Raw genomic sequence first — 26,073 nt, forward strand, 5'->3', positions numbered from 1 at the left:
ACACACAGCATACACACACACAGCATACACACACAGCATACACACACACACAAAGACAATGAATGAACACTTCTGTGCCATTTTTAAAGTGCTCTGTAAGTTTCTCCTCTGCTCTGGGCATTGAATGTTGGGTAGCTTCCAGGTTAAGCTCTAGCTCCCTTCACTGAAACATAACTTCTTCCACAAGGGCCAGAGGAGACAGTCTGCTGTTGTCTGCAGCAGGGCTCTTGTCCGACACTTCTCCAGAAATAAAGTAGGCAGACGGTGAAGAAGAACACAAACAGGAGGTGCTTGTCATCAATCCACAATTAACAACCTTAAAGTGAGTGAAAACTTAAAACAGATTGCCCCATGAGACCTAGAAGAAACCAGTTTAAACTCTCAGTAGCAGCAATGCTGATCAAGACTTGGAGCAAGCCGACAGCCCTGGAGTGTGTTACAGCTATTGTAGACCCTGGGGAGGAGCGAGTGGGTCTCTGAAGTAGTGGGTGGGTTCAAGGCTGGAGGCTGGGGACTGAAGTGTCACAAGAATGAATCCCTGTCCACAGCTGAAGTCACCCCACCTTCCCTAACATAATACAAAGAACAGATACGGCGCCACCTTCCCAACAGCTGGACATCATTGTGGTATGTCCTATGCCCCTGTGATATGTGTAGATACAACCCCTGCCACATACGTACCTGTTCTAACATCTGGGATGTCAAGGCAGTGTGTACCATACTCAGCAAATTATCACCCCCATTTACCCTAACCTCACATCAGTGTGCAATGAAATAAGACAGGCTACCTACCCTAACTTCCAGTGGTCACTGCTGTGTGCCCTATAGTCAGCAAATGTCTCTCCTGCCAACTCCCGAAACATCTGGACCTCACTGTGGTGTGTGTTTTCAACAGTCACAGCCTAAGTAAGTTACTTTATGGCTTTGTATTTTTGTCTCTGTCACTGCTTGTAGGGTCCAACGTCGGAGGGTGTCGAGGTCCTAGGAGTGCTCAGTTCACTATGGCAACTAACAACCTCTGAAGTGACTCCTGTAGTAAGCGAGAATCTACAGTTGGATGTGTCCAGGCATGTAGTGTTCTAGTTCCTTCTTTTGGGAGAACTCCCTGCTCAGTACTGTATGTGTAGGCAAAAGACCGTGTTGAAACATTTGCTCTTAGCGCTCAGAACACACTGTAGCTATATAATTGTACTTGCTATAAGAAAAGTCAACTTAATCCAAGTGTAATGCCATGCATCTACATCTCAGTTCAGTGGCAGGAGGATTGTCAAAGTGTCAGAACACCCTGGCCTACCTAGAAAGTTCTAGACCATATACAACCATATAGTGAGACCCTGACTCAAAAACTAACCAACCAACCACCAATAAAAACAGCAAGAAAACGGTAAAAAGAAAAAAAAAATAGCCTTATTTCAGCAATAGGATTGCTGAGATGTATTAACAGTGTTTAATAGGTCCTGCCTTGGCATGGTAGACTGTCATGTCTGCTTCCTGTCTGCATGATTTGAGATGAGTAGTGTTTTAATCCCTTCTCTGGCATGAACACTCTGATTTTATGGTGCAAAGATTAAGCTCTGAAGCTTACCACTGCGTCCCAAGTCTTCGGTTACAAGTATAGCTCTTGGGAAGCCAGTTGACCAGCCTGTCCTGTACCTTCTTTTCCTCATCTGTAAAGTGGGAGTTACATCAGCAACTCCTTTTTATGTTGGCTGTGAGGATTAAATAAATGGATATGTAAACAGTCTGGCGCAGAGGAAGCAAGCGCCGCCATCCTTAGCTCTCGGGATTGCACTCTGGTGGTTCTTTTCTGTCAGCAACAGTTTCCCCCAAAGCTTAAAAACATCCATACTCAATATCAGCTAAAGGTGTCCAGTGCAAGGCTTTCAATTCTTCCATTCAAAATTTACCTCTCACGATAGAGTTTCTCATTCCCATAAGAAAACAAATAAAGATACCATCTGTTCAGTGGTTGAGCCACAGAAATCTCAAAACCAACTCCTCCCTCCTTCTTACCTTCCTCCTCTGATGCTTTCTTTTTTTTTTTTGATTTATTTATTATGTATACAGATTTCTGCCTACATGTATACCTGCACACCAGAAGAAGGCACCAGATCTCATTACAGATGTTTGTGAGCCACCATGTGGTTGCTGGGAATTAAACTCAGAACCTTTGGAAGAGCAGCCAGCGCTCTCAACCTCTGAGCCATCTCTCCAGCCCTCCTCTGATGCTTTCTAAGACTCAGCCAATCAATCTTCTGAGTATGACCGAAGGCTTTCTGCACCTCTGTCTCTGATTATTCCATTTTTAGCATTGTTTCATGGATTTTGACAGGAATTTCCTACTTAGTCCTCCTGATTTTATCCTCACCTTTTCCAATCCCTTTTTCTTAAGTAGAAACAAGAAAAAAACTATTGCTCATTGACCCAACAAGTTGGCTTTGCCTCTAATACTGCGATAACACAAAAGGGCAGGGGTGAGGGTCACTAACAGTTTGGATACTGCCGTGATTAATGGGTGATATACGAGCCATTTTTTAAAGGGTGAACCAGTTGGCAAGGCAGGAACTGAAGTAGATGTGGTAGACCTAAGAAAGAGGCTGCTGGGGGACAAGGGAACTGGGGTGATGGACTGGCCACCATCTGGAGGAGTGGTGAGAACTGGAACAGGAGATTGACTGGTGTCGATAAGGCAAGGGAACTTTGGGAAGATGAAAAGAAAGGGGGCTGTAAAGAGCTGACGTAATTCAACATTGCCAGGCCTGAGTCTGAGAGGTAGCTATAAAGACCCGGGAGGGTGAGATATGGACCGAGGCCACTTTGATAACCCACTCCATGTAGACTAATAAGAACATGCATGAAGTAGCGTGCAGAATGAAGTCTTTCTATACTCCACTGAGCTATCACGGCCAAATGTGCTTTTCTTATTCGTGTTATAATTGTCCAACGAAAACAATCTACCAGAGGAAGAAGGGTTTATATTGGCTCAGGTCGGAGATGGAGTGCTGTCTATGACAATGGGAGGGGAAGGAGCTGAGAGCAGCCCGCCTGGAGTGGCCGGAGCCTGCAGCAGCTGAACCCTTCCAACCTCAACCAGGAAGGAAGGAGAGAGAAGGCAAGGTTGGGGCTCATTTTTCCATCTTTATGTTAAAATGAGTCTGGAACCCCATGTGTACTTTACATTTTTTTCTGTTGTTCTGAATTTACCTTTCTCATTTCTACATATGGGGTGACCGTATCACCTTCATCTTTCTCTCATGTGCACGCAGACTAGAACATAGAACAGGTTCAAATTCAACCCCCTGTTCACCCAAGTCTACCAGTATGACACGTTCATCTGTAAAATGGAGATCAGAGTACCAAGCTCCCGACTTAAAGGCATTAACTGAGTAGAAGTAAATTGTTTGATACAGGGTTTAGTGCGCTGTAACTGCAGATAGCTGATGGTTACTGTGATCCCCACCACCTCCACCATCATTATCTTGTAGTGTACTCAGCACTTAGAAGTACCTCTCGTGTCCAGGTGGGGGCGCTGACTCACACCCGTAGCACTCTGAGGCTGAGGCTGAAGGATTGCCATGAGTTCAAAGCCTGACCAGGCTACCTAGTGAGTTTGAGGCTAGTCTGGAACAAAGAAAACGGATCGTGTCACCAAAGTACAAACTAAGAAACTAACCAACAATTTACTAAATAGATAAGTAAATAAATAAGAACGAAAACTCTCCACATCTTCCTGATGAATGATTTGATGAGTCGGGTAGATTATGTCAAGCCAATTGCTGCTTCAGGTTTTGTTTTGTTTTATTGGTCTGATGATTTCAATGTGATACTGATTTTATGAATACGTAGCTTCCAGCACTTACGTCTCCAGCTCTTATGTCTCCAGCTCTTATATCTTCATCTTTTTATCTAAAAGCTGAATGTGGTTGAGGTAGGTGATAAAAATTCGAACAACCTAGATGAGTATGTGAATCCCTTTCCAATTATTTCCATTTGTTTAAAATATCATAATAATGAAACCATTGCAACTTTCTGTCTGTCACCACACTATTGACAGACCTGTGTGTCTCTGGAGCACAATCTGTCTGCGTGGGGAGCACAGGCTGGCAGCCTTCCAGTTACAGAGTTGCTCTGTTTAGACCCAATTACCATGCCGTTGGCTGATACTGTTTGTTTAGCTCTTTCGGAAGCACACATCATAATACATTTCCTATTGTGGTGTTCACCTCTGTCTTGTGCCTATTTGGGGAGAATTATTGAATGGAAGTAACGATAGACTGCCACTTAAAATCAGTCTTCTCTCGCCATGACATCATCTTCGTCTGTAAAACAGGAAGGGAGGAGAGAAGCTATGTCTGGAGCAACACCAGCTCTGGTCGCCACACACCCAGCTTCCTTATGATTGGAAAATGATCTACAACACAGTGACATTAACGTCTGAAGATGGCATTATACCAAGGTGTAAAGGCGCCGCTTTAAACCTAGCAGTGGCTGCCTACAAAAGTTTTGCGGTCGTATCTCTGTAAGAACACAGCATAGAAAAAAAGAGAACCAGACATGATTTTCTCGTGGCTTCATCCCCTCCTCTACGCCACTGCTCAGCTGTAGGTTCCCACCTAATTTTAATTATCCAAGTTTTAAAAATCCAGCCAAGGTATTATTATCTTAATCTTGGAAAAATAATTTTGGTATCATGGCATTTTGTGGCATATATAATTTCAAATACTTTGAAATCAGGGATTCAAGATCATTCAACAAAGAATAACTTCTTAGATTATAGTTCAGGAAGGAAATCTATTCAATTTTTCTGAGATCTCATTATTTTGTCTAACAAATGAATTTTCTTTTAAGTATCACTATTCTGGTCATTCATAAAATAAACTCTACTAAAACCATAATTGCACGTTCTATGCCTTGGCAGCCAGGAGGAAGGGTGGCTGTCCCTGGCTTGCTCAGTCTTCCTGGCTTTCCTAGAAATCAGCAAGGGGGTGGATGGGAGTCACTAAGCACAGTTCTCAGCTCTGCTGACCGAGATTTAAAGGGGTAGCAGCTGGTAATGACAGTGCTCTGGAGGTGGGAGCCAGGTGAGAGGGAGGAGCAAAAACACACAGTGACAGAATGGATGGCAATGATGGAGAGGAAGGGTCCCCTGGGGACAGTCTAGTGTTGACTTACTTCATATAGGGTGTTTCTGAAGGTGAAAATACCTGCTTTTTCATATGGAGAGATTTTTTTGTTTTGTTTTTTACATTTTATGTTTGACTCCCATGTAATTATTACCTGAGTGCAAGGACAGAGGGGGGCATCCCAGTGCAAGGGCAGAGAGGGGCATCTGAGTCCAAAGGCAGTCCTTACTTCCAAAAACAAAATTCAAATAATCACAAAGTTACCAAGTACAGTGCCTTGATGAGCTGGGTTATTGGATGTAAAGGGTATCTGATGCCCTCAGAGGTGGGAGAGATCCTCTTAACCTGCATCCTTCAGGCATCCTCTGAAGCCTGTCCTGGAAACTAAAATTCCTCTTCCCCAGGAGAGTCACAGCACCCAGGAAAGCCACTCTTCTTTTTGTCCCTTGGAATATTGCTCCAGAAGGTCCTTTCCCATCCTTGAGAGAGTTATATATTCCATAGAGAAACTCAAACCAGTCCCTTAATCTGCTACCTTTAGGCCACACCTTTTTATCCAGTCCCATTTCTACATGGCTGTCCATTGTCAACAAACTAAGCGTAAAAATGGACACTGCTCCCTGGGTCTTTGAATCTTCATTCCGAAGACTTCTGTGTTATCCACGACTGTCATTAAACTGTTTTTTAATGTTTTTTTCTTGCTAAATTGTCTTTTATTATGGGTGCTGTTGTGATTCTCTAGGTGAGAAGGTGACCCTCTGCCGTGCAGCCCCATAGGGTTACCCTACCACTCCTGGATTAGTTATTTGATGTGGGATTCCCCTCTGTATGCTGTGAATATCATTGGTTAATAAAGGAACTGCTTTGGGCCTATAGCAGAGATATAGGGGAACAGAGCTAGGTGGGGAACTAAACAAAATGCTGGGAGAAAGGAGGTGGAGTCAGAGAGAAGCCATGGAGCCACCAGAGACAGACGTGCTGAAATTTTGCTGGTAGGACGCAATCTCATGGTGATGCATAGATTAATGGAGATGGGTTAAATTAAGATGTAAGAGTTAGCCATTAAGAAGCTAGAGCTAATGGGTCAAGCAGTGATTTAAATAATAGTTTCTGTATGGTTATTTTTGTTCTGGGCAGCCGGCACGAACAAGCAGCCTCTTCCTACAGTTATTTGTGTAAACCTTCATGCTAGTCCTGCAGAAAGCTGGGCTGTGAATGAGGTGATAATCAAAGGAAAAACCACCCAATGTGTCTCGAAATGAGGCCAATCGCTGTGGGACAGGTAGCAGGCCTGAGACCGGCAAAATGTCTGCAGTCCCCCCCCCCTCTCCTTTATTTTGAAACAGGATCTAAGTACGTAGTGTGAGGTGACCTCTACTTCACTAGGTATCCCAAATGACCTTGAACTTTTATCTTCCTGGTGCAGCTTCCCCAGTGCCGGGATTACAGAAGCCCATTATGCCCAGCCTTGCTTGACTGGTTTTCTACCTTGCTTCAGGACCTGTTGATTTGTGGCCTTGAGGGCACGTGCACACAGAAGACAGCCCTTTGCTTTCTACTACCCTATGTGGAAGAAACATCCCCAAAGGGTACGAGTAAGGCTCAACTGTGTACCTGGATAAGTCCCTCTATAAGGTACAGCTAACAAAACGCTGCCGCCCATGACTGTTTTTGTAGGAATATAGATGAGGCCTTTAGGGGTGGGATTTGAGCCGAAGATCATGCTATTGCCTGGGTTTAAGCTGTTCTAATTTACTCCACTTTAGAGAAAACCTCACACTTACGTCATCACAGTGCGGCATTCCTACCCTAAAAGCCTTTTTAGAACCTCGAGTGAAGACCTAAGGTATAAAGTGCTGTGCGGGTGAACCAAGCTTTTCCTCCTGTAAAAGAAGAGCTGCAGATAAGGTTAGGAAAAGGGGTGACGGTGCCAGGAAGCCAGTCTTCAAGAGACTGTAGGGAGAGAAAAATATGCCGGACGCGGTGAGATGGTTTCATCTCTAAATGCCCTTAGTGAAACTGCCTGGCTTTTATGAGGGGGAAGGGTGTTGTGAGGTGGCCCCAGGAAGATGAGTAGTCGTGTTCATAACGCTGTGAGCAGTGAGACATTGCTTCCTGGAAAACACGCTGCTCTACTACACTGAGAAAACCATCACCACGCTGCGGCTTTCCCCAGGCTGCTGAGAGATGGGTGCGCTGTGTTACTATGTGCCCCAGGGAGATCGGGTCATCTTGGCTTGGTTTTGTTGCCGTCTTCTTGGGAGAGGAGGCACCGGGCTTAAGTTTCCCTTGGCTTGGACTTCCTCTTAAGTCCAATGGAATGGCATTACCTATGTCTTAGCGTATTGAAGCTTATAGTTTCCTAAGCCTCAGAATTCTTAGGGAAATGAGCTTTCAGTGCAGTGGTTGTGTTTAAGCCAGGCTAGTTTGCTGCCTCCCTGTCCCCCTCTATTTCTCTCTTCCCAAGGCTGGGGATCAAAGCCAGAACTCTAGTGTGCTCCCTCAGCAGTGGACCGTGAGCTCCATCCCCAGTCCTACTATTTTCTCTTAAGTCACATAAAACCCTTTAAAGCATCCCTCATTATTCAAGTATGCTTTCAAAAATCACCCTTTATTATCAGGCAAAAAAAAATATAGCCTTTTTACTTAGTATTTATACAAAAACAAAGTTAGAAAACTGTGCTGTGTGATACTGAGTGACTGGGAAACTCACATTCTAACTGTTCAGATTAATAGTCCAAAGGAAAAATCCAAGCCACTGCCAAGGAAGCGATATGTAAAACAGCAACTTCCGTTTCCCATAGGCAAGACTCGGCCAACCCCAAAGTGGGCAAAGCATTAGAAACCCTGGAATGCCACACTGGGAAGGACAGAGAAATAATACAGTGCTTTTAGAATTCACCAGTATGCGTCCACTTCTGTCCTGGCTGGGTTTGTGCTTCGAATTGATTTCCAAATATGATAAGAATAATATCTAAAAAAAATGCTTCGAAAAAAATAAAAAAAAAATGCTTAGTTTCTGCATTAGTTCCTTTTCATATGTTGATAAAATACACCCCAAAAAGCAATTTGAGGGAAAGGGTTTGTTTAGGCTCACACCCTACGGGTATAGTCCCTCGCAGAGAGGACGTCTCGGTGATAGAATATGGGGTAGCTGTTCACAGTGCTTGCACAGTTGAGACGTAGAGAGCGACAGGCCAGCTGCTTTCTCCTGTTTAGGCAGCTCAGGAATCAAGCTCATGCTGTGGTCTTTCTTGGTTTTAGGGTGTCTCAATCGCCCCAGGGAGTCCCTCTCTCACAGCTGTGGCCAGAGGCCAACTATAATATACTCTCTCACAGGAGAACCCAGAGGCTTGTCTCCTAGGGGCCTCTAGGTCCTGTCAAGAGAACAACAGTAAGCCTCACAGATCCCATGCTTGTTTTTGTTTTACTGTGCTGTACTTTGGATTATGAGAAAAGGTCCTGCTATGTAGGCTAGGCTGGACTTGAACTTGGGACCCTCTTGCTTCAGCCTCCAGTGTCCTGGTATCATAGGCACATGCTATCACTCCTGGCTGGATCTCAACTACCTAAAGTGTGAAACTGACTGTATTCTCAATTGAGTCTGGAAAGAAGTTTTTGAATGTTACAGTGATAGCCTTTTCTTGGCGAAAGTCCAATCAGTATATGTATGCATGGTGAATTAAGCATATCTGTATGCTTCCTCAGAAAACCCAGTATTGGCAAAGAACATGGCCAGGCTGGTGTAACCTAAATCGGGCCCCTTATCTCCCAACACTGCCCAGAAAGTCTTCTGAACATCCTGGCCTGTCAGCAGCAAGTACCCTGTTAGTTTGACTTATCCAGACTTTTGAATGTCCCAAAGTGTCCTTAGTTATCCCCACCCTCCCTGTCCCATGTGTCCCTTCACTGTGAGTCCTCTCTACCACTCCTTGTTGTAATAGGAGCGGTGAGGCTGCGTCCCCAGCACCCCAGCCGCACCCCGGCCACCTGGCTAGCTTATGCCCCGAAATAATTACACGGACACTGTATTCTTTTAATCACTGCTTGGCCCATTTCTATCTAGCCTCTTTTAGGCTAACTCTCACACCTGGACTAGCCCATCTCTAATAATCTGCTGTAGCCCACAAGGTGGCTTATCAGGGAGATTCTAGCCTACGTCCATCCTGGGTCGGAGCTTCATCGCGTGTTCCTCAGAGAGCAGAGCTCTCGCCTCTGCCCGCAAGAGTGGAGCATCGTGTCTCTCTGAGGCCTCTGCCCCCGAGAGGAGAGCTGTCGAGTCTGACCTCACTTCCTCTTCCTCCCAGCGTTCTGTTCTGTTTACTCCTCCCACCTTAACCTATCAGGGCAAGCAGCTTCTTTATTTAATTAACCAATGACCTTCCTCCATCAATGCCTCATTTGGCGGTCAATGCCATCTCTTTCCCCAGTGCAAGGCTCCAGCGCTGAGCCTCTCACACCGTGGTCTGATACTGAACCAAGCCTCTGCCATGCTTTAGTAAATGTCATACAGTGACAAAATAATAATAAAAAAACAATTAAAATGTTGCCATGCATCATGACATCCTTACAATGTGTCTGAAAGCTGTTATGGAAAATTTGTGAAATTTGTAAACCAGGCAGTAGGCAGGAAAAAAAAATCTCCTTTGCAATGAAAGATAACTCCAAAATGATCTTTATATGGAAAGAAATGAATCAACTCCTGACTCAATTTTCAAGTTACATTTATTACTAATATCGCTTGGATTTTCAGTGCGAGTCTTTCACCACACAGCCTCTGGGGACAGAGAGAAACAGAAATGACGATCTAAATTAGACAGAGAACAGACTTCTCTTTGCTAGGAAGGTGTGAACCATGTAGCAGTTACTTCTGCTACAAATGCGAAGATCTACCTTTCCTTAAGAAACATTCTTGCAATTCCTCTCTATTACGGCTGTCCCTAATTGATGTATTTATTAATCCAAAGTTTAAGTCACTAATACACATACATATCTATGATTAAAGCCCTAATAAGTATATGCTCTCCAAGGTGCATGATGCTGCCAAACATGAGACATCCTCAAAAGATAAAAGAACTTGGATCTGTACCATCACCACACTCCAAGTTCAAGTTCAAATTATCTACTAACTAATGCTCCACACCCATACATTGGTATGATGTTCAGACTCGATGGGAGGAAATGCTGTATGAAAGTCCCTATGATTGGCATGCTCAGCCTTTCGAGCAGGTTTAGTAAAACACAACGCAGCTGCCGGTGATTGAAACGTGTCTTGCAACAAAGGCGGCACCCCATTCAAAGCCACAGCTCCTCTGTACAAGCGCTATTATGGGGAAACTGAGACCCCCTCATTTCATTCTTGTGAGAATAGTAGCTATTGACATCTTCCCAACCATAAGAGCCTGCATCTCAGTGTGACTGAATGTCAGTGATGGAACTGGATTGCTATCTAGTCAACTAAAGGAGAATCCCACAGTGCAACTGGTGAGAATTTGCAGCGGCATTCTTGTTTCGCGGAGGTGTCTGCACACTGACTGATAAAGATGTTTGGGTCCTCACGAACAAATGTGCAGCCTTCCTGAGTTGTGTAGACTAAGTTCAGACAGCTCAGTATCAATGCTAGTTTGGGTGTGGCGCACGCAGAGGACAAGTGCATTTTATAACAGTACCTAAAGCATCTGCTTCCTTTGAGTCCAGTGAGTTCTGGCAAATAGTGAGAAGTGAAGCCACCGGTGGAAAGAAAGTCCAGCACTTATGAATGAAAGTGGCAGGATAGAATGTGGACCCGATAAATCACATCTGTTCTGTTGAGTCCCCCATTTCTTAAAACAGCCTAACCCAGAATGACTCAAACGCTGTGATCAGTTTGAACCTGGTAAGGATCATACGTGCAGGATTCTTAAGAAGCTACTAACCTGACGTTATTCTTTTAAGATTCTATGAAAAAAACCTCATAGGTGCCAATAGTTATGTTTTATACTTTAAGGGAATTAACACTGTATCAATTTTATATAAATAAACAACGAAACTTTTGCCGTTGAGTTTTGTTTTTGCTTTTGTTGTTGTTTTGAGACATGGTCTCCCTGATAGCCCAGCCTGGCCGGGAATTTTCTGCAGTCCCTCCTCTTCGTCTCCGGAGTCTGGGGTTGCGGGCGCGAGGTGCCACAGCTGGCTAGCAATCACATTTTGGAAAGTAGTCTTCTATTTTCTTATCACCTAATTGAACGAATTAGTGCCTGGCCACTCCTGCCACCTGTGGAACTTCCTGTGAGTCCTTCAAAATTTTAAAACCTTCTAAGGTGAGGGGCCGATCGCATCCTCATTTTCATCCGTGAAAGATCCCATCATAAAGATAAGGAGAGTTAAAGAGGAGAATCAGGCACTATTATCCCTTTCTTAAGAGACAGGAAGATAGTAAGCACTCAAGAATTTTTAAGTTAAGAAGTATCCTGGGTAGACTCGATGGTATGAAGCACTCTGAACCCCCTTATATTTAACCCTTTGTGGGCAGGGCAGTGAGCAGCAGGTGTTCGTGCTGACAAGGCCTGGGTTACAGGAGAGGTGAGTCAGCAGGTCTAACTTCCCTGGAACAGCCTGGAAGCAGCCCTGTGTAGGTTTCCCCAGTGTGTTTTCTGTGACCAAGTAGGTGGTCATGAACAACAGTTGCATCATGGCAGGCACATTCATCTACCACTTCCTGAAATCCACTAATATTTTTATCTTTACATCAACCCTCACCTCCACATAACACAAAACCCGCCACTTAGAAATTCCTTTTGGGACCTTCGGTGACGCATGTCATGGCACTAATAACCTCATCCACTCCTAAAGGTGATCTGATATTTATGTAATGAGCAAGAATAAACAATACATCAGAGGTCATTCTACTGAGAGATTTTCATCATACCAGATTTGTTCAGATTTGTTAAGAACCTAAGCAATTAGACAATCCAGCCTTCTCATTTGACGAGTGAGAATAAGTGAACTGAAACCTTCCTGTCTCAGGCTGGCTTTAAATGAGGAATAAACCCAATGCTTAGATTTGTGCTTCCCACATATTATTACTCTGTTTCCTCTCAAGTCCACTTGAGTTGTGTAGATCCCTGACCCTGACACATCCCCATCTAAGAACATTCTTCTGTCAGCCAGGCATAATGCTGCCCACCCGACATCCCAGCACTTGGTAGGCTGAGACAAGATATGGGTTTGAGGATAACCTGGGCTACAAAAGCAGCACCAAGCCAACCAGCGCTACATAGCAAAGCACTGTCACGAATAGAACATTTCGGTTTCGGTCTTCTAAAACACCTGAACTGCACCTACAAAAGGTTTTCGAGAAATATTTGGAATGACACCAAGGAGATTCTTTCCTGTATAATTATCATACTTCCTGTCAGGCACGCCTTAGGAATTTATCCTAATAGGAAGGGTGGGAGCTGCCCAGAGGAAAGGCTTGTGGCATGGGGAAGGGCAGGCAATGGGGTGACAGATGGATTAGAACAAAGTATAATGGTACATGCATATTGACACGACAAAATGAAACCGCTTTCTTTGGATGCTAACTTAAAATTAATAAAAAGAAAATTTTATATTCTTTGCTACTGGCAATTGATACACATTATTCTAATAACCCCCTGTTGGGCTGAGGCATAGAGAAGAAGATGTTGGATTCACTGTAATTAAGTGAACTTGGGACTCCTTGCAAAAGGAGTTAAGATTTTGAAGTATATGTAAGTGCTAGAACATTAATGTGAGAAAGTTGGGGTTTTGTTTTGTTTTTTTTTTTTTTTTGAGGCAGGTACCCTCAGCTGATTTCAATCTACAGGCCTGAGAATTATCTTAAATTCCTGGTGTTCTGCCCTGCCTCGTTATGGGTGTGCCCCACCACACCCTGCTCACAGGACACCCTGCTTCCAAGCAGTCCTTCAGGCATCAGCAGACAAGGAAGTGCTCCACACTCGTGTGCTTACACACGTACGCACTCAGATAAATGACCCGTGAGAGCCACAAGGGGCTAAAAGTGGCTTTAAGTCTACTTAAGAAGTGAAGAACCCGCCAAAGGATCACGGACATAAGCTATGAAACCCACAGAGTCGTCACGCTGGCTCTCATGGTTGGTGTCTCCACCCCCGAGGGTGTGGGTTGTAATTGTAGCCACCTAATGGAAGACCGTATTCAGACCTGGTCTCCATGGGCATTATTTTCGGGTCGTATCTGAACTCCTGCCTAGGGCTCACATATGGCAACTGGGAACTGTATACGGAGTGGGTGGACATGAGGCTGCTGACTGGGGATGGAGCATTATACTCTTGCCTTTCAGGGAAACTCATGTTGGTCTTCTGAGTTTGGGAGACAAAGGACAGTCTCTCTTTCCAGTCCTCTTGGGACCCTGAGCACGCCTTCCTCCGAGCTGCGGAGACAACATTCGCCACAATGGATTCCTGGATGCTTCTGGGTCCGAAGGCGTCATCCACTAGACCAAGGGGAGACCTAGCCGCTGCTTCCCAAGGTGTTGGTCTCTTGTTAGCTTTCTCCAGCCCGAGGGTCGGCCTGCTGGGGTAACCGTGAGCCGGCTGGTACAGCCACGGAGATGCAGATATGTTGGGCGGGGCTGGTTTTCCAGGAAGAGAAAGGGAGCGTCCACTCGCCTAAAAACAACAACAACAACAAAAAACATTACTGTTTCTCTTTCGCGTCTGTCAGCACTTGTTATTGCAAGCCACGCTCACCAAGCTCTGCCCAGACTGAAGTCCTTCAGTCCTGAGGTCTGGAAGGGTTGCCGTATCTAGTTTAATCCAGCTCCGGTCTGCCGCTGGAGTCCCACGCCCTTCATCTGGTCCTCGTTCTTCGTCTCCCTTTTGGCTCTTATTGTTCCAACTGCTGCCATGTCTTTTCCAGGGAGTAAGCTCATGGCAGAAACCCTAACACCCCTGGGACCTACCCTTCTCTCCACCTTCCACGCCCTCACAGCCCACCTGCTTCATTCCTCTCCTGTGTTTCCTGGCACAAAATCAACAAAGCAGGAATAACTCCAGAAATGGGCCATCAATTCCTATAATTTTTACTTTTTCCATGTAGCTTGCTGTTCCATTGGAACCTCCAGCTCGCCCTTGCACAGTCTGGAAAGCCCCATTCCTCTCTCTCTCTATCCCCAAATCCTGCCCGCTGAGAGTCTCCGAACAAAAGGAAGATGCCAAAAAGCCCAGTTCAACATGTATGGTGGCTACTACATCTTCCTCCCCTGAAGACGCTAGTCGCCCAAGTCTGCCTAAAGCAGTCAGCTTTGGATCAGACTTGGGCACAAACCCAGCTTGTGGTAGATCCCTCATCTCCCCCTTGCCTACAACTTATAGGGTCTCTTTGCTTTTGTTTGTGGGTGTAGCTTCTCAGGCCTTGATCTCTAGGACTGGAGAAGTCTCCCAGGAGTTGCTGTGTTCAAATAAACCTGTTATACTCTTTCAATTTGGCTTAATCTGGTTTACTGTGATGGCAGAGAAGCCTATTATGGGGGGAGGGGGCAGGAAACCTATTTTAATTGCTTGACTCATTTCAGTTCAGTAAATTCACTGAAAGATACTTAGAAGTGGTTACTGGTGTGAAGGAATGAGACACCGCTCCTCTCAGAACTTACTTATGTGATGAGGACCAGGAGAGAGAGAGAGAGAGAGAGAGAGAGAGAGAGAGAGAGAGAGAGAGAGAGAGAGAGAGAGAGACATGGTCTTACTCTGTAGTCCAGGCAAATCTCTGGGAAATCTTCTTGCCTCAGCCTTGCAAGGCTAAGATGGTAGCCCTGAGCCACCCAGCTCTTGTTCCTTGGGTTCTCAAGGGTGAGGCATGGCCCCTGTCTCTAAGGGAGGGCTGCTCGGCTCATGTGCATTTTGGCTCTATTTTTATTTTTATTACATTCCAGAGCATCTCAGAGTTGGACTCCACAACATTCCCCTGTGCTTGCTAAATGCTCTGCTTGCCTAATCCACAGCACAGCAATCTGGCTTACTGAAAACTTGACCCTTGACCCTTCCTTCTGCCTCCCTGGAACCCGGACCAGTGACTATCCTCTGTACTTTCTCATGGGTGCACTCCTCTTTACATGGGGCTCACTTAGCCAAACTGCAAGGAGGGGGGGGGATGCAAGGGAAAACAAGTCAACTTTGAAAGTATCAAAGCATTGCTTCTTAACCAGGCATGGTGGTACTGCCTACAGTCCTTGCACTTAGGAGTTGGTGGCAGGAAAATCAGGAGTTCAAAGTCAGCCTCAGCTTCATAATGTGTGAAAGGCAAGCCTGGAAAAAAACCTGAGATTTGTCTCAAGAAACTACACATACACAGTGGCTGGGGGGGGGGGTTGTAGAGGGAGAGAGAGAAAGAGAGAAAATAGAAGAGAGGGAGGAAGAGGAGGTTTGTTGAACATGCTTGAAGATGGATACAAATTTCCCAGCTTCTAAACATTTTTCTCTTAACTGATTAAGTGAATAGCAACAACACGGAATTTGAGCAAAATGTGTCAGGCTCAGCTGGTTTGTTTTCCAGCATGGCCTCCCTACCCCAACATACAGGCTACCTCAGAGGATGACTGGTTCTGGATCTCTGTGGATGGTGAGTGAGGGGTCACCATAGCAGATGTTGGGTCTCTCCTTTTAGTCACTAAAATTTGTCTGCCATGCTTGAAGCCCAGCGAAAACTTGTTTCTATTAATGTCCTTATCTTAATCCAAAGCAAATCCTCTTCGCTATAGGGCTGGCAAGGGGAGATTGGTGCTCTCCTCACCTTTGGCCTACATCTACATTTTAAAATTTGACAGCAAAATTGCACAATTCTACATTACTCATGCTTAGTTTTTATAAACATTTTAAACATCTTTTATGGCATATCTAATGTTTACAAACACTGATCCGTGAGCTAAAGACACAGAGACAATAAGGGCTTCACCCTGGAGCACACGATCCAGCACCCTTCATCCTCCCGTGGCGTGTCCAATAACCACACAGTGAAAAGACACTACCTTCCTCGACAGGATAAAAGGCTGTTTTGGTTTTTTTTTTCTAAACGTTGAAAAAATACTGTCTGTGAAAGAAAAATAGCTGCCCCCACAGCATTTCTCTGACCCCTCTTTTCTCAGTAGCTAAGGAAGGGATGAGCACCTTGGTCTCCAGAGTCCCAGGGAAAATTGTTAGATTCCGATGAAACCTGCAGAGGATTCATCTGGCCAGGAGCAGCCTTTTCAGCACAGGCCAGGGGAAAGTTGTGGGGACAGTGACAGCTAAAGGAACCCAAGACTATAGAAATACAGTATATATACACACACACATGCACACACACACACACGCCTGCGCATACACACACTCACACAGACATGCACATCACACAGACTCTGAAGTGATGAGCTAGCTAAAACACCAACTAAAAGAAATTCATTTCCTCCCTTTCCTCCCAACTCACTTAGTTTGAGAATCTTAAGAGGAATCAAAATTTAACAGAAGTGGAAAGATCAAAGTATTTTCAGAGATAACCTAGTATGAAAGATGAGGCTTTCCTCAGCGAAAGCAAATACTAATTATTAGTCAAATATGTACAGAGGAAAGCAAAACTTGGCGGTGTGCTGATGACAGAGAAAGTCAGGGCTTTCTGGTGGGGGGGGGACATTAAGAATCACAGCGAAGAGCCAATTCAGCACCACGTGGGATGCACACGGCAATTGTGAGGAGGGAAGACTCATTGTCTCAGTGAACAGACTGAGCACGGTCTGTGCGTGTGTGCCACGTCCGCCTCACCATCCTTTAACTGCTAATCATAGGGGACAAACTTTTGGATTATCTTAGGTACGAGATTCAGTTACGATATAAACCACTCATCTTTAGGTACGGGGTTTGGGGTGTGCGCCTCAAATACTAAGTGCTTCCAGTCTCGTTTTCCCCTGAATCCCTTACGTGAGATCGTCACGTCTTGTTCATTGGTGTTACACCCTTCTGTCCATCTCTGACCCGGCTCCTGCTGCTCTCCCCTCAGCTGGTGACTGGAGCCATGTGACACACCTTGACCCAGAAATGACTAATGGACCTGAGGATATCAGAAATGTTTCTTCTGTTTTAAAGTTTGCATCTGGTGTGGTAGCAATCCAGCATGACACCCCCTCCCCCACACACACCCTGGACTATGCCTCCATCGTGTGCTTTAATATTGTCAGAGAAATAAAAGAAGGTCATTTATTTTATTATCACGTGTGTGTGTGTGTGTGTGTGTGTGTGTGTGTGTGTGTGTGTGTCTGTGTCTGTGTCTGTGTCAGGGTAGGATACACCACTTCCTGAGTACGGAGGTCGGCAAGGACAATTTTTGTTTTTGTTTTTGTTTTTTTTTTGTTTTTCGAGACAGGGTTTCTCTGTGGTTTTGGAGCCTGTCCTGGAACTAGCTCTGTAGACCAGGCTGGTCTCGAACTCACAGAGATCCGCCTGCCTCTGCCTCCCAAGGGCAAGGACAATTTTTGAAAGTGGGTTCTTTCCTACTGTGGGATCTAGGCCTTAACTCATGGCAGGCTTGCATGGCCAGTGTTTTAACCCACTGAGACATCCTGCCTGACCGGAATGAAAGCTTTTTTTTTTTAATTAAAGATTATTTCTCATTTATTAGTAACAGTATTTCAAGTTGGCTTTTTGTGGTTACCTCATCAAATTGTTTCTCTTTGCTCCACTGAAGTTTTGTTTAACAGAAGGAAAGAAGATTTTCCTCTGCCAAAACCAAGCAGGCCCCCACATCCTGTTTACTGGTAGGGGCAGTTCTGTAGCTACTCAAGCTACCCAAACCAGGCTTACTTTGAATTAGAAGCCTCCGCCTTTGTCCAAGCTCTAATTTTAACTAAAAGTGAAGACTCCTGCACTTTCCCCACACCTGCTGGAGAGAAGAGCTAAGGTAGGCCTCTCTCTTTTCCTCTCCCAGCTTGCCAACTCTGAAGCCTTGGGATGAAGAACAAGGATGAAGGAAAGCAGAGAGAAAAGGAAGGTTTTCAGTAAACTGTCCTCTGGCTTTCAGCTCTTGGGGATAGACAATGTGAGAGAGAGGTACTTTCATAGGATAGATAGAAAGATTGCTCCCTGGCGACATAGCCATGGTTCTTGATGTTTGCTTGTCTTGGTGTGTGCGTGCATGCGTGTGTGTGTGTGTGTGTGTATGTGTGTGACACAGACAGACCTCAAAGACCTCAACTGAGAAGATATCTCCACCAGGCATTTTCTTGATCAATGACTAATGTGGAAGGGTTCAGCCCATTGTGGGTGGTGCCATCTTTGGGCAGGTGGTCCTGGGGTGTATATAAGGAAGCAGGCTAAGCAAATGCAAACAGAGCAAGTCAGTGAGCAGCACTCCTCCATAGTCTCTTTCAGTTCCTGCCTCCAGGTTCCTGCCCTGGCTTGCTCAGTGATGGAATGGAACCCAAGAACTCTACGACAAAACAAACTTTTTGTCCCCATGTTGGTTTTGATCTTTGTACTTCATTTCAGCAATAGCTAAGGCATTGCAATTTCTCTCCATTCTAGAAGGTAGTTTGTAAATCATTTTACATTCACTTAGGAAGCTGTCTACCTCAGCTTGTAGCTATCAGAAACCACTTGCCTCCTTGGGAGGCTTGGTGAATATGCCACTCGGTTTTCCCTTGCCCCTGCCCTGTCCTGGTCCACAATGAAACACATATCATTTGTGGGCACGAGGCAGCAAATGTCCTGGTTCTTTGCCAACATGGTTTGGCAGCCCGTCTCTCCTCCTCCAGATTTCCTGAGCACGTCAGGTCACAGCTCTCTCTGTGACCCCTCAGCTGTCCTCAAACTGCCTCTCATGTCAGCTCATCCCAGACACCACTTGAACATTCTTCTCCCACGTGGTCTGAAGTGAAAATGCAGGGTTCCTCAGCGTCTACCCTCCCTTGTCCTTGCCCATGCTCTGACCTCTTTAGCTACATGGACCTGGCTGAGGAGCCCAAGCGCTGTAGGAGTAATCTGTTATGGCCTTTGTAAAAGCCCTGCATTCTGTTGCGAACTCTCACGCCAGTGGGCAGCAGCTGCTATCTGGGATTTCTTGACTAAAACATCAGGTGTTCTCTCCTTCTGGACTCACACATTCCCACATCTTCAGTCAAGCATGAAGCTCTCTCTCCCAGTTTGCTTTCTAAAATGAGAGCTAAAAAGGGAACAGAATTTTATTCTACAAGTTAATTTCAAGAAAAATGACTAGGAACTGTCTATGTTCTCAAGAGGGGAGACTTTATGACTCGTTCAGGCCCTGCCATGAAGAAGAGGGCTTGTTTGCTTCCAGGGTACCATGGACCATTGGCCTGAGCACTTCTTTATATTGACCACCCCCCCCATGGCTTTGCCTGCTGCTTGATCCTGATGATGCAGAATAGTTTTTGAACGGCACTCTCCCCCTCCTTTCCCTCCTCCTCAATGGCTTGTTGGCTGCCTCCAAGCAGTGTCTCACTCTGTAGCCCAGGCTGGCCCTCTGAGTGAGCCTTCTGTCTCAGCCTTGTGTGTGCTGGGCTTACAGATGTGATCTTACTTCTGCTTCTTTACAGCGATCTTCCGCAGATTCCAGGTTTTAACACTCCCCCACATTTGATCAATTCCGCTCTTATCGTCTTTCAGTTTCTACATTTCTCCAGTTTGCCAAGAAGGTTCATGCAGAAACACACACACACACACACACACACACACACACACACACACACACAAAACCAACCTATGGGCTAAGTAAAATCTTCATTCAGACTGACTTGTCAGTCTGATGACAATCACTCACGTGGAGCCGTCAATCGTATACTTAGAGCATTCCATTCCTTAACCCACGAGAGTACGTGCCAATTCTTTTTTTCCATGCCAATCTTAAAATAGCTCAATATTTTTAATACAGTAAAGACTACCAGATTCTCACTGAACTCATGAATCGGCAGGAGGTATATATTCCCACGGGAGGACTGAACACTAAATACTATTTTTCTGCTTTCACCTTTAATTATAGCTGACATGAACTTATTGCTTATTATCATATATCCAGCGGGGGTGTTTATCGCTTTGGCGGACTATTTCCTACAATCCTCCCAACAGACCCATGAGGGAGACATTGTCATTATCTCTATGTTCTATTTGTCTTCTGCTGGCCCTTGATAAAGGTGAGCAGTCTCCCCTAGGGTAGGAAGCTAAAGGCCATTGGTGTGGAGAGTTGGTCACAATAATTCTCATAGCATAGATCTTTTTTAATATTTTTCTTTCTCTTTTTTCTAGGAATTGAACTTGGGGTTTTGCATATTCTAGGCAAGCACTCTTCCATTGAGCTACATACACTTGGATCAGGTTTTAATCTGATAGATTTACATACACCTGTAATCCCAGCATTCAGGGGGCAACAGCAGGAGGATTGCTGGAAATTGAGGGTAAACCTGGTCTACATAGTGGTTTCCAGACCAGCTAGGGCTACACAAGGATACCCTGCCTCAAAAGAAAAAAAACTCAAATGTTGCTCATTCTTAATATAATGTTAGACTTTACTTGAAACAATATATAAAATTGTTTTGGGGGAGACATTTATAGAACAAAAACTAACAAAACGCTGGGTGCTGATACTGTAGCTTGGTTGGTGGAGCATTTGCCTAGCAAACTCAAAGCCTCAGTTTTAATCATGATGACATAGGCCTGTAATTCTAACACCTGGGAGCTAGAAGTTGAAAGACAGGAAGTTCAAGGTCAAACCCTGGCCCAGAGCAGGTTCAAGGTCAGCCTGGGCTGCAGCAGGCAATCCTCTCTGTACGGCCACCTTCTCTGCTAACATTTGAATCCAGCAAAACAAAATGGAATGCAATCTTAGAAATTTTAGAAAAGGTCATTTAAATTCTGATTAAATCTGTGCTAGGCAACCCTGATTAGCATTAATGACCGGCACACAGGGACCACGCACAGATCACATTTAGACATTTTTCTACTACTTGTTGGTGAGACACGCCTGGGCTCTGCACTCAGGGAAGAAGCACAGAGGAGCTAAGGGGCATTCTCAGTTTTTCAACAACTGTCTTTTCAGGTCAACTAAACGTCATTTATTCTCATGGCTTTGAAACCAAACAGCTTAGCTGGCTTCTTCCTGACCTGTCTGGTAATGACCTTAGCATGGAAACACCATCTGAAGTTTACCACAGACAAAGGCTGTTCTAAAGCCATGCGAATTGTCCTAGCAGCCAGAGGCGTAGAATGTGATACGGGTTTTCCGATTCGAACAAATATTTTATCTCCGAAACTCTGAAGGCTAGAACAATTTTCTTGGCTGAAGTCTTGCTTACACGTGCACCATGGAGAAAGCATTTCCACTTGACAAATATTATTTCAGCTCCTCTGGTACCTTTCTCTCTTAAGCACATAATCAGAAAATACTTTTTGCAAACACACACTTTATCACAAGCAGCTCTCGAGAGGTCCAAAGCAAGGAAATAGGAGCCGATTGTACTTCCTTTGCCTTTTAAAACACTGATTAGGGTTTCTGAAAAGCAGAGGTCCTAGGAGAGGTGAACTCATGGAAGCAAGCATGCAAAAAGCAAAAAGAAGCTTCCAGGTTTCCATTTGCTAAGGCAAAGGCCTTGCAGCCGGCAACCTCCTGCCACTGATTGGTCGGGAATCTACAGCACTGACCTCACTCATGCTCACTACCTTGTGATTGGTCCCTGCTTCCACGGTTGCCACGTTGGGCTCGGGCACCAAGAGCCCTAGTTGGATCAGCACTATATAGACCCCAGCCCCATCCTTGCTTCTGCAGTTGATTTCCAGTGTCCAGCCTTCCTGGTTGCTCAAACTGAAGTTAGATTATGATACTCTGATTAAAATTCCCCTTTGACTGCGCATGTCATAAGAGCCAAAGCCAAAGATCTTTCGCTGGCCTCTACATGGCCCACAAAATCTGCCAAATCCCCACTGCATCTCTGTTTGCAATTCCTGAGACATTAGGCATTCTCATAACCCAGACTTGAGATCTACTGATCCTTCTGTGTGGGACACAATGCTCCAGACACCAGCGTGACTCCGTCCTTCGTCAGCCCATACTCAAATGTCATCCAGTCTGTGTGTTCCACCTCTCAGAGTTCCCCATCTCCGTTACAACCTCTCTCTCTCCATACTCAGTGTAACATGAAAAACGTTTTACTTCATCATTATTTTGTTTTTCTCCTGAAGAGAGAAATTAAGGTCTGAAATCTGTCTAAGGGTGATGTTTTTTGTTTTATGAAGATATCCCTAGAGGACAGGTTTGGAAGCTTAGGTCAACAGTCAACAGCATTTAGAAAGATGAGGCCAGAGGATCAAGAATTGTAGACTACAGAGTAAGACCTTGTTTCAAAAATGCCAAAAAGCTCCCAAAAAAAGAAACAGGTGGAAGAGAGAGAGAGAGAAGAGAATTCTTAAAACAATACCTGGCATCAAAATAAAAGCTGTTTAGCAAATATTTGTTAAATGAATGTTGATTTCTATATCATCCTATTGTAAGTAGGACATTTTCTTATCATCACTGGAATTTTTGATCGACTTACAAAATGTAGCCCGTTTCACATATCAGGTACATGTGGCAATAGAAACATGCACACTCCCCTGACCCCTAATGCAGACGTATTAATGTGCTTTCCCATCCATGCCGATTTTCCTTTGTTGCTCTGTGACGCTGGAGATGGGGACCTTGCTCATTGGAGGCTAGTGTTCTACCACTGAGTTAAACCCTGACCCTCACCTCATGTATTGACCAACTTTTTCTAAATAAGTGGAGTATGAAAATGAACGATTGGCATCCAAGGTATAGGAATTTGGGAGTTCTGAACTGCTTTTTCTTCCTTCTTTGGGGGGCAGGGTCTCAGGTAGTCTTTAATTCCTCTTCCTGTCTCCCAAGGGCAGAATTACACGCATCACTCTAAAGACTATGACCAAAAACAACTTCGAAATGAAAAGGCTTATTTGGCTTATGTATCTCAGGTCACAGTCCATGGAGGGAAGCCGAGGCAGGAACCTGGATGCAAAAACTCAAACCGAGGAGATGGAGAAATGCTGCCTACTGGTGTGCTCCCCAGGGCTTGCTCAGCCTGCTTTCTTACATGACTCAGAACCATCTACCCAGGGGTGGCGTTGACCACAGTGACCCGGGCCCTCCCACACCAATCAATCATCAGTCAAGAAAATGTTCCCATGGATTTGCCTGAGGCAATCCGATAGAAGCATTTTCTCCATTAAGGTTCTTGGCAAAGAATTCTAGCTTGTGTCAAGCTGACCAGCAACTAGCCAGGACAGGGCTGGAAGAAGAGAAAATTAAGTTGATTTTTCCATTTATTATGTGTCTGGAAACAGTATTTTTTTTAAAAAAACTACATTAATATATAGAGTCACTTTATCTTATCTTGCTTTATTATACTTTTTGAGGGAGGATTTCATATAGCCCATAATTGCCTCAAAATGGTCAAAGATGGCTTTGAACTTCTGATCCTCCTGCCTCTGCCTCCCGAGCTCTGGAATTACAGGCATTCAGCACTACACCTAGTTTCAGCCGTGCTGGAGACTGACCCAGGACCCTGTGCGTGCTAGGCAAGCACTCACCTACATCCCATCCCTAGGTGAGGCTTTAAATACAGGCAACTATTTCCTCAAGGTGATTAAAATATAATCAAGATTGACGCTGGAGGATGAGGAGGCATCTCATCTGCTTTTGTGCTAGTGTCTTTGTCACGGTCTCTTCAAAATCCTCCCATGGGAAAGTTTTGGAGATCCAATCGTTGCATTCTTTTATCACGGAGAACGAGATGAGAGTCTTCACAAGTTTGCATTATTATTCTGCTTGCAACAATAGACAAAAGTCCTGACAGACCATATATGTCTCTATGTCTCTATCTTTTGCACTGTGTCTATCTATCAATCTTTGTTTCTATCTATCGGCTTTATCAGGAAAGTAGGCAAGAAACCAAACATTTTAAGAGAGTTTGATGAACGCGATCATTATACACAAAATGGCTCCTGCTTCCAGGTTCCTGCCTGAGTTCCTGTCCTGACTTCTGATGATGGACAATAAAGTCTAAGAAGAAATAAACCTTTTCCTCCCAAGTTGCTTCTGAACGTGGTATTTTATCACAGTAACAGAAAACCAACTGAATGGCAGAACTTTTAGACTTCACCTCACGTTTAAAGATAACCTGTCTGAGAAAGAGTAAGGGCTGGGAGTGGCTGCACGTTGCCATGAAAGGAAGGAGAATTTTGACATCCCAGAGACACAGACACGCTGCCTCTGATTTCCCACTAGGATTCTGCTTTTCTTATAATTGTAAACTAGGAATAATGTTGACTACCATTTCCAGATTCCGGGTAGAAGAGGACTGAGTTCGTACATTGAATGCCATGTAACCCAGCAAACATGACTATTTTTATTATTGGGTGAAGAGACCGTATGGCTCTAAAGGTGTCAGAAACCTGGCAGAACCTTTTGTTCGAGAGGCAACTGCATGGGCGAGCTGCCGGTCCTACATAAAAATAGAAGCAAGCCTTGACTTTGAAGTGGGGTTAGCAATGCTGGCCTCAGAGAGCGCCAAGCCAGCCCTGCCTCCCGTGCTAGCAGGAACACAGGCAGCTGTGCTGGCCAGAAGCACCACCACCCCTGACCCCGACTCCCTGCTAGACTGGAGTAGGAGCGCTTTGTCCCTAATGGTCTATCTTCAAAAGATATGAGATAAAGACAGCAGCACTCGACTTAAGGTCAGAGAGATCCACGCTATGGAGAAATCTGTGCGTATTTTTGGTGATCCCTTCGTTTTAGAGACAACCAGTGAAAACACAGCTACGATGTCCCGATTGACCATGTGTTCATCTGAATGCTGAGCACTCAGTGTCTGTTACCCTCTGCCATCTGCAAAGCCTCCAAGTCCTCACCGCCCCCCCAAATAAAGAACACAGCTACAAAAAGTATTTACCCCATACCACGGAGCGTGTATTACATGCATTTGCATAAATAACTGGAGAATTGAAGACACAGGCAATAACATTGAATTTGAATAATCTACTTTGAGGCCTGAAAGCAGTTATTACAATCAATTTTAGCAACTTCAGAAAAAAAGCCAATGCATGAAGTATAGCTCATTAAAATGTTTCTATTAATAATATAAGCTACATTCTATCGAAATAGTTGAAAATGCCACCTTAAAGTTTTGTAACGTGCAGCGTTATTTAATTCTATGTTAATAAGAGTCTAACTTGGTTGGGTAAAGCTGCCCAGGGAAGAGCAGTGGAAGGTGCGGAGGAAGCTCGCAGGGTACACGTGCAGGGGAGCTGCAAAACCAGAAGTGGCCACGGCGCATGTCCCGGCTTTAGAGGCATTACCAGGAAAGACTCACAACCGCCATTACCTCAGGTGCCCGACTACCAGGGAACCTAGGCTGCCGAGGCCAGTCCTCCACTCCTCCCTCCTATACAGACGCCACACAAAGCCTGGAAGAGCCAGAGGGGTCTGGGAACCTTGTCTGTCAACTGTGTCGCTGTCCCAGCCGCTTACTCCATAAGCGTTCTTTGATTTTTTTTTTTCTTTTTTTGCTTTCTACTACTTAACTTCTGTTCTTGCATATCTGTCTCGTGATGGTTTTTGCTTCTGTTTTCACGGAGCTTAGTTAGGTTTTAGGGCTGCTGCTCACGCTCCCACACACAGTGTGCTGTAAGGCCTTTTTACTCTTCTGCCACGTCTGGTGCACTTACCTTAGTTCCCTCTGTCCTCTTCCCTCATTTTCCAGCTACTTCCCCTGCCTCGTTCTGTTTTTTGCTTGGTGTTAGTTTAATACGTCTCCCATTCCTTACCTAGTCCGCTTCCCTCCTAATTTAAATCTTATTTTCCAGTAGGTATATTTTAGGTTACATGATGATTTCATATATATATATATATATATATATATATATATGAAAAATATTTTTCATATATA

At 44.7% G+C, this 26,073-nt stretch overlaps 1 protein-coding gene across 1 annotated transcript in view; it reads right to left on the bottom strand.

Annotated features, from left to right (window-relative positions):
• Window positions 1-9,866: 9,866 nt before the first annotated feature.
• Synpo2 (synaptopodin 2) overlaps window positions 9,867-26,073 on the bottom strand; it is a 144,135-nt gene continuing 127,928 nt past the window's right edge. Inside the window, exon 5 of the mRNA XM_005357229.3 lies at window positions 9,867-13,771. Within this exon, the coding sequence (XP_005357286.1) occupies window positions 13,232-13,771 (540 nt within the window). The 3' untranslated portion in view covers window positions 9,867-13,231. The remainder of the gene's footprint in view (window positions 13,772-26,073) is intronic.

Source organism: Microtus ochrogaster, chromosome 21 (assembly GCF_000317375.1).
Source record: "Microtus ochrogaster isolate Prairie Vole_2 chromosome 21, MicOch1.0, whole genome shotgun sequence".
Classification (NCBI taxonomy): Eukaryota; Metazoa; Chordata; class Mammalia; order Rodentia; family Cricetidae; genus Microtus; species Microtus ochrogaster.